Source organism: Podarcis cretensis, assembly GCF_951804945.1.
Source record: "Podarcis cretensis genome assembly, chromosome: 3".
Taxonomy (NCBI): domain Eukaryota; kingdom Metazoa; phylum Chordata; class Lepidosauria; order Squamata; family Lacertidae; genus Podarcis; species Podarcis cretensis.
Genome location: NC_137172.1, coordinates 39,800,590 through 39,818,081, shown reverse-complemented (window position 1 = coordinate 39,818,081; position 17,492 = coordinate 39,800,590). Strand labels below are relative to the sequence as shown.

General features: G+C 44.8%; 1 protein-coding gene across 3 annotated transcripts in view; it reads left to right on the top strand.

The window, feature by feature from the left end:
• The window catches only part of SLC29A1 (solute carrier family 29 member 1 (Augustine blood group)), an 83,990-nt gene that overhangs the window by 53,865 nt on the left and 12,633 nt on the right, over positions 1-17,492 (top strand). For all 3 annotated transcript variants that reach the window (XM_079969303.1, XM_079969302.1, XM_079969304.1), the window contains exons 2-8: positions 6,923-7,014; positions 10,624-10,705; positions 11,758-11,951; positions 12,314-12,453; positions 14,997-15,131; positions 15,575-15,672; positions 16,821-16,917. In XM_079969303.1, coding sequence (XP_079825429.1) covers positions 6,989-7,014; positions 10,624-10,705; positions 11,758-11,951; positions 12,314-12,453; positions 14,997-15,131; positions 15,575-15,672; positions 16,821-16,917 — 772 coding nt within the window. In that variant the 5' untranslated portion in view covers positions 6,923-6,988. The remainder of the gene's footprint in view (positions 1-6,922; positions 7,015-10,623; positions 10,706-11,757; positions 11,952-12,313; positions 12,454-14,996; positions 15,132-15,574; positions 15,673-16,820; positions 16,918-17,492) is intronic.

Genomic DNA, 17,492 nt, shown 5'->3' with positions numbered 1-17,492 from the left:
GGGCAGGGGTACCTTTACCTTTACCTTTATATGCATATTTAGACCCTTCAAATGTAGCACGCACACACCCTACCACCACCACCCCTGCACAAAAGTTGTGCCTATCAGTGGCTATTAGATAGCCAGGTGTTGGGGACAAATTCCAGGAGGAGTTTGTCGCTGTCAAACCCCGCTTCTTCTGAGCTTCCTTTGGATTGTGTTTTCTGCCTTTCCTCTTTTATTTCCTAGTCAGCAGAGAACCTGGACAGCTTTGTGGCACTTTGAAAAATATCCAGGTGATAACATTACATAATCAGTTCTAGGAAAGATATATGGACTGTCCTTCAGAAAGGAAAATGCCCTCTTTTATTTTTTGATAGTCTGTTTTCCTAAAGGCTATTACCTTTGAAGCACCCCATTACACTTTGCTGTGACAGTGCTGTGAACATTTGTAATGTCCTCCGCATGTACCAGCAACTGGCTCTAGGCTAACAGCTGCAGAATTGTGCAAGAAAGCTGACCTGAACTATGTTTGCTGACTGACCATTCCCAAGAGCCTTGCTTGTTGTTATAAGGTAAAGGTAAAGGTACCCCTGCCCGTACGGGCCAGTCTTGACAGACTCTGGGGTTGTGCGCCCATCTCACTTAATAGGCCAGGGGCCAGCGCTGTCCGGAGACACTTCCGGGTCACGTGGCCAGCGTGACATCGCTGCTCTGGCCAGAGCCAGAGCCGCACACGGAAACGCCGTTTACCTTCCCGCTGGTAAGCGGTCCCTATTTATCTACTTGCACCTGGAGGTGCTTTCGAACTGCTAGGTTGGCAGGCGCTGGGACCGAGCAGCGGGAGCGCACCCCGCCGCAGGGATTCGAACCGCCAACCTTTCGATCGGCAAGTCCTAGGCGCTGAGGCTTTAACCCACAGCGCCACCTGCGTCCCATGCTTGTTGTTATAAACCTTATCAAATTAATTGGTTTTCATGTAGGAGTGCCCAAACATTTTAGGTTGCCCTAACTTACTTTGCCCTGGTCATGTTCTCCAAGCTGGTGCTATCCATATGTTCTGGACTACAAATCCCCCCACCATGCTGGCCACAGCTGACTGGAGTTTGTAGTACAAGACATCAAGGGCAGCAGGCTGGGGAAGATTGCATTAGTCTGTGATGGCTGAATTACTCTTGTGGTAGGGAAGTTTGTACCATCAGGGCACCTTCCAACCCACTCCATCCCTAGCTGTTTAGCACTGCCTCATTTCTCAGAAACAAAACACAGCTTTCTTTGGAAAGGATTTGGAGGCATGTGGCAAAAGCAACCAGGAAGACCACAATGAGCCATGTCCGTTGTGGCTTTCCCCCCATGCACACCCTTTCCAAAGGGTTCTGGATTTATGCCCACAGAACTGTGTCCCTAGCATGGATGATGGATTCATTTTCTGTTTTCCAGTCCATGAGTTAAATTCCCATTCATAGCTTTGTGGGCACCTGCGAATGTAAAAGAGGTAATCTGAGTAAGATGTGTGTGATGAAGCCTTCCTGAGAAGCTGCTGGACTTTGCTGTGTCTGAACAACAGGCATCCTGTAGTAGGGAATTGAGATTCAAGTAAGGCTTTTAACAAAGCCCCCCATAATATTGCAGAGAAGCTGGTAAAATGTAAGCCAGATGAGGAGTAGTGAATGCTGCAGAAGACAGAATCAGGATTCAATTTGACCTTAACAGATTGGAGAACTGGGCCAAAACTAACAAAATGATAGTTAGACTATGTTCTCACATAGTCAGGAATAACCAGCTGCACAAATATAAGTTGGGGGACACCTGGATTGCCCATAGTACCTGTGAATATGATATAGGGTCTTAGTAGACCACAAGTTGAACATGAGTCAACAGTGTGATGTAGCAGCAAAAAAACCCTAATGCTGTTCTAGGCTGCATCAACAGAAACCAAGTGTCCAAGTCAAGGGAAGGAATAGTACCACACTGGTCTGTTTTGGTCAGACCCCACCTGGAATACTGTGTCCAGTTCTAGGTGCCACAGTTTAAGAAGGATGTTGACAAGCTGGAGAGTGTGTAGAAGAGGGCGACCAAGATGATCAAGGGGCTGGAAACCAAGCCTTATGAGGAATGGTTGAAGGAATTGGTTATGTTTAGCCTGTAGAAGAGGAGACTGAGAGGAGATATGATAGCCATCTTCAAATATCTATAGGGCTGTCACATGGAAGATGGAGAAAGCTTGCTTTCTCCTGCTCTGGAGGGTAGACCCACTTCAATGGCTTCAAATTACAAGGAAGGAGATTCTGGCTAAACATGAGGAAGAACTTTCTGACAGAGCTGTTTAACAGTGAGGGGAATGGACTCCCTTGGGAGGTGGTGGACTCTGCTTCACTGGAGATTGGGTGGCCATCTGTCATGAATGCGTTAAACTAAAGCACCGCTCTGCATTGCAGGGGGTTGGACTAGATGGCCCTTGGTGTCCCTTCCGACTCTACAGTTCTGTGATCCTATGAAATGCAACTCCTGCCCTTCCTGATACAAAGAGAGCATAGGGGAGTTGGGTGTTAGTGACAAACGCAGACTAGCTCGACCCAGCAGATACTGCAGACCTACTTAGCATTGCTGACAGAGACAAGCATCCTCCATCCCCACCATAATCCCAGAGTTGGCAGCCGCAGCTGCTCCTACCCATTATGTGTTTACTTAAGCCGTGACTCAAGCGACAGACCAGATGTAGCGCCAGACACTGATCTGACCGCAAGTCAGATCCAGCCCATGATTCTGACATGGTCTTTGCCCCATGTCAGTCTCAAAAACAGTGGAAAGCAAAACACATATCCACTCCTTTCAAATACGCGGCTCCCAGCACAGGACTAGGCTCAGCAAACTTGAGACGCGGTAAGTGCCAGTTTCCATTCCATTTGGCTTAAATTCTCTCTTGTTTCCAAGGCAGGAAAGCTGTGCTTCTCCTTGCTCTTGGACTTGTATCTGGAGCCTCTTTCTGTGGTGAAAGCAGGGAATGTATTGGAGAGAGAGAGAAGAGAAGCTTGGTTAGTAATAGTACCCTGGTGAGGGTCATGGAGTGTTGTGTTCACAGGTTGGCCAGGTTGCCGTGAGGGCAGATTGATCCCCAGCTGAAGTATCGAGTAGCAAATAATCTGAAGAGCACTCAGGAACACAAAGACAAATTTGAAACTTTATGGCGCATGTTAACAGAAGAGAGTAGAAGACACCTAACTAGTGGTTCTAAACTATGCACAAACTTTATTTTGACTTTATTATTTACATTGTATGAGCATGGAATGTTTCTTGGAGGGTGGGGGTATATGGGGATTGTTTGTTTTATATATATATATATATATATATATATATATGTTTAGAAACTTAAAAGGAAAGTAGTAAGAAAGAAAAGTATAGGCTGAAGCCGTGTTCAGGAAAGAATATAGATGAGAGATAGTTCATAAGATACAGAGTGGCCTACAAGTAGCAAAGGGCTCTACACAGTGCACAACTGTCTGGGGCTGTTTTTGCATGCAAAAGTATAGCCTGACCCATCACAGATCCAGCTGAAATTTCCTGGCAGTAATGAACATGGCAGCACATTTCTCAGCTGCTGAAGTGATTGGACTTGTCACAGAGATGCTGGATGTCTGTAGGACTTGGTTTTCACAACTTGGTTTTCCATGCCAGTTCATACACAGAAATACTTGTACCAAGCCTTGTCTTGTCCTGTAATTCTAACACTCAGATGTAAAATATTTGAGTCTTTAAAAAAATCATAAGATACAGAGTGGCCTACAAGTAGCAAAGGGCTCTACACAGTGCACAACTGTCTGGGGCTGCTTTTGCATGCAAAAGTATAGCCTGACCCATCACAGATCCAGCTGAAATTTCCTGGCAGTAATGAACATGGCAGCACATTTCTCAGCTGCTGAAGTGATTGGACTTGTCACAGAGATGCTGGATGTCTGTAAGACTTGGTTCTCACAACTTGGTTTTCCATGCCAGTTCATACACAGAAATACTTGTACCAAGCCTTGTCTTGTCCTGTAATTCTAACACTCAGATGTAAAATATTTGAGTCTTTAAAAAAAAAAAAAATCATTGTGAGCATTTAGCAGAAAAGAGAAGAGAAAAATCTCTGTGTACCCTTTTACTTTTCCCTGAAATGCAATGCTGTTTCAAACCTCTATTTGAAATCACCATCGTTAGAAATGTATTTTGAAATGAAAGTTGTGACGCTCTGGATCATAGTGGCAATCTCTGGCTTTTACAGAAGTGCCTGAGGGCTTGGGTGTGATTCATGGTATGTGTGTTGCTTTCACCTGGAGCATGAAGAAAAAATCCTGCAGCTTCCTGGGAACCTGGTGTTTTTGCATGATGCCCTTTAGGATTATGGGCCTTCAAAGCATTTTGCAATTCTGAGTTCTGAGACCAGGGCATTTCCTCCACTAGAAATTGAAGTCCAGCTTCAGCCCCAAATTCGGCACCAGTTGATGATATCCTACTATGGTATATCTCTGCACTGCAGTGGGGGGGGGTGTCACCTGTGGGAATGGTTCTGTTTTGGATTTGTGTGATTTGTACCATCCTTTATCCTTATGGTTCCTTATTGATTGTTACTTGCTCTTTTTGTGTGTAATACTGTAGTTAAAACATTACAGATAGATATAAAAAAATTTTGTGGGCTTTGTGGAGAGAAAGAGAATGTAAGAGAGAAAGAGAATGTAACAAAGAACCTGGAACGATAATTCATATGTGGTGGGGTTGCAAGGAAATAAAGAGGTTTTGGGGAATGATACATGAGGAACTTAAGAAAATGCTAAAAAAAAACCTTGATAAAAAATCCCAAAGCTTATCTATTAGGGTTGGTGGGCAAAGACATACCACACATGAAAAAACCAATCTTTTTATATGCAACAAAAGCGGCCAGGGTAGTGATTGCCACTAAATGGAAATCTCAGGACACACCAACAAAGGAAGAGTGGATTTGTAAAATTAACTTCAATTATAAGATATCAATCAAATCAAAAGTTAAGAATGGAGTGGAAGTATTTCGAAGATTATATGTCAAAATAATGTTCTAAAAATGACATGCTAAGAGGCTTAGAATAAAAAATGAAAGCAATAACAAAAACCAATAAAGAAAGAAGGAAAAATCAGAATTTAACAAAAAAAAATACTATAGAATGCAAGGGGGGAAAGGTAGAAAGAAATATAAAGTCAAATTGCTGTGGAGGGAAGTAGAGGGTGGGTGGTGGGTTTTATAATTAAGTGTATAATTATGCAGCTGTTGTAATTTAGATATTATATTTTATGTGAGGGAATCATTGGGAATTTTGGTTATTATGTATATATGTTAAGTTTCAATAAAGATCTTTGGGGAGGGGGAGAGAGAAGTATGTCTTTGTAAGACCAGTGGTGTCATGGGCACTAGCCAATAGGTACCTGTGGCATGTGTGCAACTGAACTTACTGTATTCCAAACTGCAGCTGCTTCTTGCAGATAAATTGCATTTCCCCATCAACATAAGTACTACAGTGGGAAGGAAATCTGGATTACCCAAACAATGTGAGGAACAGCTCTATGTTCACGGTGCAATAAAACAATAGTCTTGAAATACCGTACCTAGTGGTATAACAGGCCATTATTGCAAGCCTTGGGGAGAAAAGACCAAGGGGAAACTCTGGTCTCCTCTGATTCCAAGAAAGGCTAGGAAAGTATTGCAGCAGAAGGAAGGGAGAAATGATTATGTGCCCTTTGTCAAATGGGGCCATATAAATGTGATAAGAATGAGATGGATAAAGACTGTAAATCAATTTGTACACTAATTATGCTGTAAAAAGTATTTATTTATTGTGCATGCTTTAGCAGAATCACAGAGATTCAGTGTATGTGCAGTGCAGACAAGTAAGAGAGTTTTGGGGGGAAATTTCAGGACCTGGCATAAATAGATGTCAAACAGCTTTTAAATATAACCAGCTAAGTTCCATTCTTATGCAACTGGAATTTGCATATTTGCTGTAGCCAGTACTTAAGTCACCACAGGAGCTGTGGTTTTGACCTCTTCATTTCATGTATGAAAGATGCTAAGCTTTAGTGGGAAAGCGAGAAATGTTGTAAAGGCAGGAATCTGTCTCTTCAATCTGCATAAAAAGAACAAGTTGGCAAACCACGCAGAAGACTTTTTGTTTTAACGATTTCATGATGTGTTGTTCATTTCTTCAGACTGTACACAGTTAAAGTTTCTTGAAGTATTAAGTGATATGGAAGTGCTTTAAAATAAATAAATGTCACATGCACACAGGCTTCTCAGTAACTGTTTTTTTCCCCAAAAAATCTATTACTTTTATTTGAGCATAACGAACAACCAAATATATTCAATGAAGCTCCACGGTCTTGTCACTATATGGTGCATGATGTATAATATACCGTATTTTTCGCCCCATAGGACACACCGGCCCATAGGACGCACCTAGTTTTTTGGGAGGGGAAAAAAAAGAAAATTTTTTTTATTTCCTCCCCAGGTGCAGGGCTGGCCCCCAGAACAGGCTGCTATCCGCAAGCCGTGGGAGAGCTGCGCGACTTCACGCGGCTCTCCCATGGCTAGCGGAGGGCTGCGCGAAGCCCGAAGCTTGGGGCGTGCTGAGCTCAGTGCGCCCCAAGCTTCTGGGTGCTGGCAAGCTCTCCGCTAGCCGTGGGAGAGCTGCGTCTCCCACGGCTAGCAGATAGCTTCCTGAAGCCTGGAGAGCGAGAGGGGTCGGTGCGCACCGACCCCCCTCGCTCTCCAGGCTTCAGTGAAACCCTGCATTCGCCCCATAGGACGCACACACATTTCCCCTTCATTTTTGGAGGGGGGAAAGTGCATCCTATAGGGCGAAAAATACGGTATTCATAGTAATCTAATACAGGAAAATTAATCAGTAACTAACCTTTTTCTTTCCTTTTGACTCTCCAGGGGGCCAGCTGTGAAGTGAAGCAGTGAGAATTTGCTACACACAAGAAACACCTGCAAAGTGCCAAAATGACAGGCAACAGCCCTCAGGACAGGTATGGTTGGGGCGCAGTGGAACAGAAAGGGAACTGCCTGTGTATATGGGCAAATGCAAACACACACACGTGTGTTTATTTCGCACCAGGCCCACCACTAACACACAACACACAGATGCTGGAGTCCTACTACCTTATCAGGGATCACTGCTGACAGCTACTTTAGACAACCTTTAAAAATAACGTTTTTGTTGGTCCAATTTGTGCCCATGCAACTTAGTCTGGGAGTCCCTGTGATTTTAATGTCCTACAATACCCTGGATTGATGCTATCTCAGGGGCATTGTGGGTAATTTTAAAGGTGTAGACTTCCAGACTCAGCTGCCTGCTCATCAGAGCATGGCTGCTGCCTACTATGGTCACTTGGTAAGTCTGCTACTTACCTAGCAGACTTACCTAGTGACCATGGTAAACCAAACACTAGGGCACTTTAACAAAGACACCCCACTAAAGCCTGGAGCCAGCTTTGCTAGCACTGTACGAAACAGCCCCTTCTTTTCCTACACCTTGATTTTGATGTCACATGACACATTTCCCCCCACATGGAAATAGGAAGCTGCTTTTATATAGATTCAAGCCAAGGAGCCATCTAGTTCAGTACTGTCGACACTGACTGGCAGCAGTTCTCCAGAGTTTCAGGCAGGAGTCTTTCTCAGCCCCAGTTGGACCTGAATTGAACCCAGGACCTTTTCGTCTGACTCATTGTATGGGAAACGTAGTGTGAGTGTTTTGGATGACTTGATTTATGTTCCTATGACTGCACTGATGTCTCTTAAGAGACTTCCTTGTTCCGAGACAGGAGCAACAACAAACAGAATCAATTGGTAGTGGAAAAGCTGTGGCAGTCCCTTTTAAAAAATGAGCTCTGTCTCTTTGCCTGCTTCTGAATCTCTTTCTTCCTAGCTTTGTTCACCACGAACTTTTCACTTTCTGACATAAGAAGCAGGCAACATGCTTATCGCTGAGGGCTCCTGGCACGAGTTTAGGATGAGCCACAGAAAGAAATTCCAGAGCTTGAACGAAGCCTCTGTGCTCTTTCTTCCTAAATGGAAGCCATGGCAATGCTGCTTGCCAGGAGACCATGCATAAAATAAATCACATTTTTACACCATTGCCCTTGCTATATGTACCTTGCCTCATTTTAGCCACCACCCAAAACCTCCTTTGCCACAAATCTGGTACTTTATCCTATGTTGAACATGTGAGCATTGTTGTATGAATGATCCTAAGAGACTGGGCAAGCATTCTCCCACTCAACGCTTCTGTGACTGTCATAAAAGATAGCAAAGAAGGTTTTTCCCCCCCCTCAGTGTTTCCATGCTTGGTGCCTGAGTGCTTTGGAAGATCACATATTTACTCAATTAAAAAAAATAAAAATTGGCCGAGCACACTTACTCATTCATTAGCCCAGGCAAACACATGTCAGGGGTTCAGGAGCAGAGACACAGGGGAGAGAGGAAACGGAGAGCGAAGGGGAAGAATCTGAGGGCAGCGTAGGGGAGTATGACAGTGGCCCGAGAGATTCCATGAGCTTCTCCAGCGATTCAGAAGATTCCCAGAAGGGGGCGCCGATGGCCAGGGCAAGGGGGGTCCCAGGGGGGACACACCAGAAGCAAGGGGCCAGCGGGGACTCCCAAAGCAGCAGCGGGAGATCAGGACCAGTTCCCCCACCAGAGCGGAGTGGGGGGGAAGAGTCCCATGAATCAGGGCCAGCGTCTCCTCCAGTAGGGAGAGTAGAGGAGTCAGAGCTGGCCACGCCCCCATCGCAGAGTGAGGGAACGGAGGGGAAGTCAGGTCCAGCTAGCCCCCCCCCCCCGAGGGGGAAGCAGTGACAGGAGCAGTGTAACGGTCAGGAGAAAGGTTGCTGGCTGGGCGCGCGCGCCAAGTTCAAATGTACAGGTGCGCGGGACAGCAGGAAGCACGGATTGGGAGCCAGGTCCTAAAGCACGCCGGAGGCAGGGGGAAGAATCCGGGGACTCAGCATCAGAAGAGTCCAGAAAGGGCAAGACCCCAGCGGACAGGCGGACCCAGAGGAGGAAAGAGCAGAGGAGGAGGTGGAGCTGGTGTCTGGGGGGTGGAGATTCAGACGGAGCTTCAGCGGTCTAGGGTTTAAGACGTAGGACTGCACGCCGCGGCTTTGAAATCCAAACTGCCTTTCAATAAAGAGTTTTGTATATAACAGCGGACTGGCGTTGGTCCTTTGTGAGCTGGGACCTAGGGCAGCCCTGACAACATGCTTAAATTTATCTTGCCAAAATCAACAGGACTCTTAACCATAGCTGCATCGCACACTCATTTGTTTGTTTATTGCTACAGATGGTCCATCCCAAGTCTCGAGATGAGAATTATTTGTATACTAGATGGATCCATGTCCCCAACAAGCTCACATATTAAGTCTGAAGGACGTGGAGGAAATGAAATGAGAATAGTACTGAAGTTACCGCCCAGAGTCTGGCGAGAACTAGCAGAGCAAAGGATCTTGAAAGGATTTAGATAGAACCTTCCCTGGCCTTGTGCCCTCTGGATGTTTTGGACTCGACTCCCATGATCCCTGACCATTGGCCGTGGTGGCCAGGACTGATGGGAGTTGTAGTCCCATGGAGGCTGGGAAAGGCTGATTTATATTGTACTCAAGAGATTCTAATAAGAATCTACAAGTTGCCCCTTACTGGCTCTGGGGCTATATATAGCCTGAAGGGCATGTTTATAAAAACAGTTGCTCAATTTCCCACCACTGCAGCCTCGATCCCAACATATAAACATCTTGTTGAAAGATGAAGGTCTTTCAGTAGGCTCTCAGAATCAACAGAGATGGCACCTTTTTAACATGCAAGTAGAGGGGATTCCAGGGGGTAGGTGCTGCAACCCTCAAAACCCTAGATTGTGTGGAATGGCCCTCCTGATGTGATGTAAACTGCAGCAGGCACTCAACTGCAGAGTGCAACTGTTTTGTGTTGGCGTCAACCCAGATCAGCCTATTGGTCTCCTTTGGTTATTAGCTTTCCAGCATGGGATAGTGGGATTCTCCAGGTGAGGAAGGAGCAAGATGTGACTGCCCTGCTGGTTGCTGCAACAGTATAGCTTACTCTCTAGCTCAATCAGTACTTAATCTCAAGGTCCTGGGTTCAAGCCCTACGTTGGGCAAAAGGGATTTGGACTGAAATGACCCTCATGGTTCCTTTCAATTCTACAGTTCTATGATTATTTGTTTGCTTGTTTGTTTGTTTGTTTGTTTGTTTGTTTTCTGCCCCAAGGATAGCGTTTTATTTATTTAGTAGAAAATTAATTTTATTTTCTTTACTCCAAGGGTTCTCAGCCTCCCCCTTTTATCCTTGCAACATCCCTGTGAGGTGGGTTAGATTGAGAAATGGTGGGCTTCATGGCTGAGTCACAGTGTGAATCCTGGTCCAACAATCTCTTAGTTGTTGCACCGCACTGGCTCTCTGGCATGTTTAGCACCTTTTGCACTTACAGCATTTCTAACGTTTATTTAATCCTCGAGCAGTATGCAACGTTTTGAATGGCAATATAGAAATGTCTTCAATGGCTAGGCTGTCCCTTGTCCAGGAGCTCCCATTTAGTCCCCGTTGGTTGTTCTTGTTTCTTGCAGGTATAAGGCTGTCTGGCTGATCTTTTTCATTCTTGGCCTTGGGACGCTTTTGCCATGGAATTTTTTCATGACTGCTACGGGGGTAAGTTCAAGGGAGGTGGGAGCCACTTGTGTATATATAGTTGATGTGTTTGGTACTAAAGTAAAAAGTAAAGGTACCCCTGCCCGTACGGGCCAGTCTTGACAGACTCTGGGGTTGTGCGCCCATCTCACTTAAGAGGCCAGGGGCCAGCGCTGTCCGGAGACACTTCCGGGTCACGTGGCCAGCGTGACATCGCTGCTCTGGCGAGCCAGAGCCGCACATGGAAACGCCGTTTACCTTCCCGCTGGTAAGCGGTCCCTATTTATCTACTTGCACCCGGAGGTGCTTTCGAACTGCTAGGTTGGCAGGCGCTGGGACCGAGCAGCGGGAGCGCACCCCGCCGCAGGGATTCGAACCGCCGACCTTTCGATCGGCAAGCCCTAGGCGCTGAGGCTTTAACCCACAGCGCCACCTGCGTCCCTTGTGTTTGGTACTAGACGCCTTCAAAAGGGCTGGCCTAGATCAGGGATTCCCAAGTTGTGTGTCAGGGTACCCGAGTGTGATGCTAGAGGGTCTGAAATGCACCTTGAGGAATCAGCTTGTTTCTTGGATGCATCCACCACAGCACATTGCTCCACAAGACCAGATTAAGAGGCATGGTGGCTCTGTGTTAGTCCGTGTCCAAGACACTATAGTCATGTTTACTTAAGTGGGACTTCATCATAGCCACTTCCTGTGGCTTGCACCCATACATAGGAGGTGCCTTTTGATGAGGATTTCTTGATGAATATGAGCAGCAATAAGGGCAACTGTTCTGCCCAAACCCCTTCTATCCCAGGGGTAGCACCCAAGGCGATCCAGCCTGGACCTTCCCATTGGAAAGGTGTTTTATCTTTCCAAGATGAATCTCTTCAAGGAATTTATGAGGATCCATCCCCCGCAAAAAACACATGCAAAACAGCTCTTTGGTTTGCCGTCATAAACATGGCTTAGCATGATTTAGAGTTGATTATTTTAACAGGCGACAGAAAGCCCTGCTCAGTGAAGAAGTTAGCAATTGCTTAGCAGGGAAGCTTCTTTTCTTCATGTTCTCCTCTGTCCACTCTCTGCAGTACTTTACTAGCCGCCTGAAGGAGGATACTTACAACAATGTGTCCTCCATTGATCTCCATATGAACATGAATGACACAGAGACTGAGAAACCTCCTGCCACACACTTGCAGTCCATATTCAACAATGTGATGACACTCTGCGCCATGTTGCCTCTACTCATCTTTACCTGCCTCAACTCCTTCCTCCACCAGAGGTGAGATCTTTGTAGTTTTCTTCCTCAAAGGAAGTCCCATGCTTCCTGCTTCGTCCCTCTTCTCCTTTTGGCCCAACAGTTGCATTGAGGGCAAGACAGCCTTGCCATTTCCAATGGAAAGGAGACTCTTTTTGATAGAGTTACAATCTTGGTGGATCATGTCCTTCTTTTGCATCTTTGTTGGGCTTTTTAGTTTTCGACAATGATTTGTTAATCATGTAATATGGCGTATGCTGGAACTGTGATGCTCTATTAATGTCATGGTTATTTATTGTTTGTAAGCACTTTTGGGATTCATTTGAATGCATATCAAACAATCAGTCAATTTTCTCTCGCTCCCTCTGTCAATGTCAACTTGTTAGGATCCCTCAGCAAGTTCGGATCCTATGCAGCCTGGTGGCTATCCTGTTGGTCTTCCTGATAACAGCCATTGTAGTCAAGGTCTCCATGGCTCCTTTGTCGTTCTTCACTATCACCATGGTCAAGATAGTCTTCATCAATTGTAAGTGTGGGCCACTTGTAGACTGGCCTTGATATTGACAGAATGGAATATAGACATTTCTCACATGCAACCCTTCACCAACAGAGAGAGAGAGAGAGAGCGCGCTTGTCTGAATGCAGGAAGGCAAATCCTGATTGCCTTTGGAGGAATGGGAATGTCAGAATTCACAGCTATGACTCTCATAGCAGAAGATATTGTAGGGACTTGGGTAAAGGATTATTTATTTATTTACAAAATGTTATAAGATAGATAGATAGATAGATAGATAGATAGATAGATAGATAGATAGATAGATAGATAGACAGACAGAGGTACTTGGTGTTGAAGTGAGAAAGTAGCTTCTTCACCTGCATATGGAAACTTAAGGTCATCTAGGTATTGTTGGACTTACGGCTTCCATCACTCCTTTTTTTTTTTAATAAATGTTTATTTGAATTTCCAATTTAATTCAAAAAACAAAAGTACAAAAATACACAATTAAAGAAAAAACAACAACAAATATAATTTCCAATACTTATTTCTATTACCTTGTTTCTCGGACCTCGTCTCACCTCCCCCTTTTGTATTCCAATTCAAATCTTAATTCAGCAAATCCTTATTGTAACTTATTATAACTTATTATAACTTATTACTCCACTTTTACATTACAGCTGGTAACCACTTAATTTCTGTCCAACAACTTTCTAACATTCATTAATTTTACAATATTTCTGCAAATAATCTTTGAATTTCCTCCAGTCCTCTTCCGCCGACTCTTTTCCCTGGTCTCGAATTCTGCCAGTCATTTCTGCCAGACCCATATAGTCAATCATCTTCATCTGCCATTCTTCCAGAGTGGGTAGATCTTGTGTCTTCCAATATTTTGCAATCAATATTCTTGCTGCTGTTGTTGCATACATAAAGAAGGTTCTGTCCTTCTTTGGCACCAATTGGCTGACCATGCCCAGGAGAAAGGCCTCTGGTTTCTTCAAGAAAGTGTACTTAAGTACCTTTTTCAATTCATTATATATCATTTCCCAGAAGGCCTTGATCCTTGGGCACGTCCACCAAAGGTGAAAGAATGTACCTTCAGTCTCTTTACACTTCCAACATTTATTATCAGGCAAATGATAGATTTTTGCAAGCTTGACTGGAGTTATGTACCACCTATAAATCATTTTCATAATATTCTCTCTTAAGGCATTGCATGCCATGAATTTCAAACCAGTGGTCCATAACTGTTCCCAGTCAGCAAACATAATGTTGTGTCCAACGTCTTGTGCCCATTTAATCATAACAGACTTCACAGTTTCATCCTGAGTGTTCCATTTCAACAGCAAGTTATACATCTTAGACAAATTCTTAGTTTTAGGTTCTAACAATTCTGTTTCTAATTTCCATTTTTCCACCTGGAATCCGATTTTTTTTATCCATTTTATAAACCTCCATTATCTGGTAATAATGAAGCCAGTCTCGTACTTTACTCTTTAGTTTCTCAAAACTCTGCAGTTTCCATTTGTCTCCCTCTTGTTCCAAAATCTCACAGTATTTTGGCCAATTGGACTCCATGTTAAGTCTTTTGAAAGCCTTAGCTTCCATCGGTGACAACCACCTTGGAGTTTTATTTTCCAATAAGTCTTTATATCTTATCCAAACATTAAACAATGCTTTCCTGACAATATGATTTTTAAACGCTTTATGGACCTTAACCTTGTCATACCATAAATATGCATGCCACCCAAAAGCATTATTAAAACCTTCCAGGTCCAAAATGTCTGTGTTCTCAAGAAGCAGCCAGTCTTTCAACCAGCAAAAAGCTGCTGATTCGTAATAGAGTTTGAAGTCCGGCAGGGCAAAGCCCCCCCTTTCCTTTACATCAGTTAAAATCTTAAATTTTATTCTGGGCTTTTTGCCCTGCCAGACAAATTTAGAGATATCTTTCTGCCACTTCTTGAAACAATCCATCTTGTCCACAATTTGCAATGTTTGGAACAAAAATAGCATTCTAGGCAATACATTCATTTTTATAACTGAATTCGGCCCAACAAGGAAAGCTTCAAATTTGACCATATTTCTAAATCTCTTTTCACTTCTGACCAGCATTTTTCATAATTGTCTTTAAATAGGTTCACATTCTTCGCTGTCATCTTAATCCCCAAATATTTAACTTTCTTAACCACAGTCAAACCAGTCTCATTCTGAAACCTTTCTTTTTCCATTGATGTTAAATTTTTCTCTAAAACTTTAGTTTTTGACTTGTTCAGCTTAAATCCTGCTACCTGACCAAATTCATTAATTAGGTCTAAAACCCTTTTCGTACTAGATTCTGGCTCCTGTAGCGTTAAAACTAGGTCATCTGCAAATGCTCTCAATCCATCACTCCTGGCAATTGGCAGTGGAGGCTGTAGAAGGAGTAGTCCTTTCCCAGCAAGGCTGAGTGCGGCACGTTTACCCTTGAGAGTGCATATTCAGGCTGCCTCCTGCTCCTCAGCACTGGGTGGTGTCACAAGATCTCCTCTGCACCAGACCTCTGCCACTCACCTCTCTGCCCTTTCTCCCTACAGCCTTTGGTGCCATTCTCCAGGGCAGCCTCTTTGGACTGGCAGGACTCCTGCCTGCCAGTTACACAGCGCCTATTATGAGCGGGCAGGGCCTTGCAGGGACATTTGCAGCTCTGGCCATGATCTGCGCTCTCGCCAGTGAGTATTGCTACACAACCACCCATCTCCTTTCAGCATAACAGCCTGGACTACTTGGGAGTATGAAATCTCAGATCAGAAGAAGCCCTTAGTGTAAAGGCCTTCTCTTCACTGGGGTCTAGCTTCTGTGGTCCCTAATCTTCATGTCCCTTCTCAGTCACAAACTGCAAGGCTTGTCCTTCGCAAATGCCTGTGAAGGACAAACCTTGAAGTTTTGGTATCTTCATATCCCTTGGCTCTGTGGTCATTATCACTGGTGACCTGCATTGTGTGTGTTGGTTTGTGACTGGACCTCCATGCAAAGGGTTGCATTAGATGACGCCCTGGTTTGAAGCAGGAATCCCAAGGTTCCTAGAAACATAATTTTCAGGTGGCTGCCTCTGCTTTACCCTCAGGTGGGAGGGAAAGTTTCCCCAGTCACTGTTTCTTTCCAAATCTTTCAGGTGGCTCTAAACTGGAAGACAGTGCCTTTGGTTACTTCATCACCGCCTGTGTCGTGATCCTAATGGCCATTGGCGCCTATATTATGTTGCCTCGTCTGGTAAGGATTCTCTTTTCTCTTAAGGTGGCCCTGAAATATTGGGCAAGTGGGCAGTTCCTTGTATTCCTGGCCAATGGGCACCATTTTGCAGGGTGGTGAGAGCAGGATCTGTGTCCCATTCTCAGTTATACAATAGGTCTGTGGAGCCACAAGGAGTCTCAGTTTTTTGCTTCAGAAGAGTTCCCAAGATCACCCAAAAACACCCTCCCACCAGATGTCAAAGAGAAAAACAACTACCAGACTTTTAGAAGACATCTGAAGGCAGCCCTGTTTAGGGAAGCTTTTAATGTTTAATAGGTTATTGTATTTTAACATTCTGTTGGAAGCCACCCAGAGTGGCTGGGGAAACCCAGCCAGATAGGGGGGGTATAAATAATATATACAGTGGTACCTCGGGTTACATATGCTTCAGGTTACATACGCTTCAGGTTACAGACTCCGCTAACCCAGAAATAGTGCTTCAGGTTAAGAACTTTGCTTCAGGATAAGAACAGAAATCGTGCTCTGGCGGCGCGACGGCAGCAGGAGGTCCCATTAGCTAAAGTGGTGCTTCAGGTTAAGAACAGTTTCAGGTTAAGAATGGACCTCCGGAACGAATTAAGTTCTCAAGCTGAGGTACCACTGTATAGGTGGCAGGTGGCGCTGTGGGTAAAACCTCAGCGCCTAGGACTTGCCGATCGCATGGTCGGCGGTTCGAATCTCTGCGGCGGGGTGAGCTCCAGTCATTTGGTCCCAGCTCCTGCCCACCTAGCAGTTCAAAAGCACCCTTAAGTGCAAGTAGATAAATAGGTACCGCTTTATAGCGGGAAGGTAAATGGCGTTTCCATGTGCTGCTCTGGTGCCGGTTCGCCGGAGCAGCTTCGTCACGCTGGCCACGTGACCCGGAAGTGTCTGCGGACAGCGCTGGCTCCCGGCCTCTAGAGTGAGATGAGCGCACAACCCTAGAGTCTGTCAAGACTGGCCCGTACGGGCAGGGGTACCTTTACCTTTTTACCACTGTATATTTATTATTATTATTATTATTATTATTATTATTATTATTATTATTATTATTATTATCATCTTTCCCTTTGCCACCACTATGTTATAGTTGTTTTTACCTTCCACGCCAACACATGTTCTATGCTACGCCCTGGTTTTTTCAACAGGACTTCTTCCGCTACTACTCCATGAAGGATAAGACAGAATATCGGACCCATGAGGCCTACTCTGAGGTGGAAACCAAGATGGACCTCATCAAGAAAGGTAAAAGAAGGAAGAGATGATGGGCTGGGAAGTGTGCTTCCAATTCAGTTATGGGGTTGGGGGTTCCCCACCAGCACTTAGTAACAGTCAAAACCTGCTTTAGTACAGGGCTGAGGAATCTGTGGCCCTCAAATTGTTGTTGGGCTGCAACAGAATGGCCAATGGTCAAGGATGATGGCAGATTTTATCCAACATCTGGAAAGCCACATATTCCTCATTCCTGTTACAGAATATATGCAGCAAATGATAACTCCTCTAACACACCAGTGGCCCGCTTTATTTGGGCAATTCCCCAAGGTAAGATTAGGAGTACCTTTTGCCATCTATGACAGGTCTGCCAACTATATGGCCACCAGGAATAGCCTGGCTACAATGATTCATGCACTGTAACCAAAAGACGCAATTATTGCAATGCGCTCAGTGTGGGGCTATCCTCGCACATCGCCTGGCGCAAAATGCTGTGGCTGCATCGCTGAGAGGGAGAGGCTACTGCCAGCCCCTAACTCGTTGCAGTGGCTGCCCATATGTTGCAGGACCACGTTCAAGGTTCTTGTATTAATTTACCATAACAACTC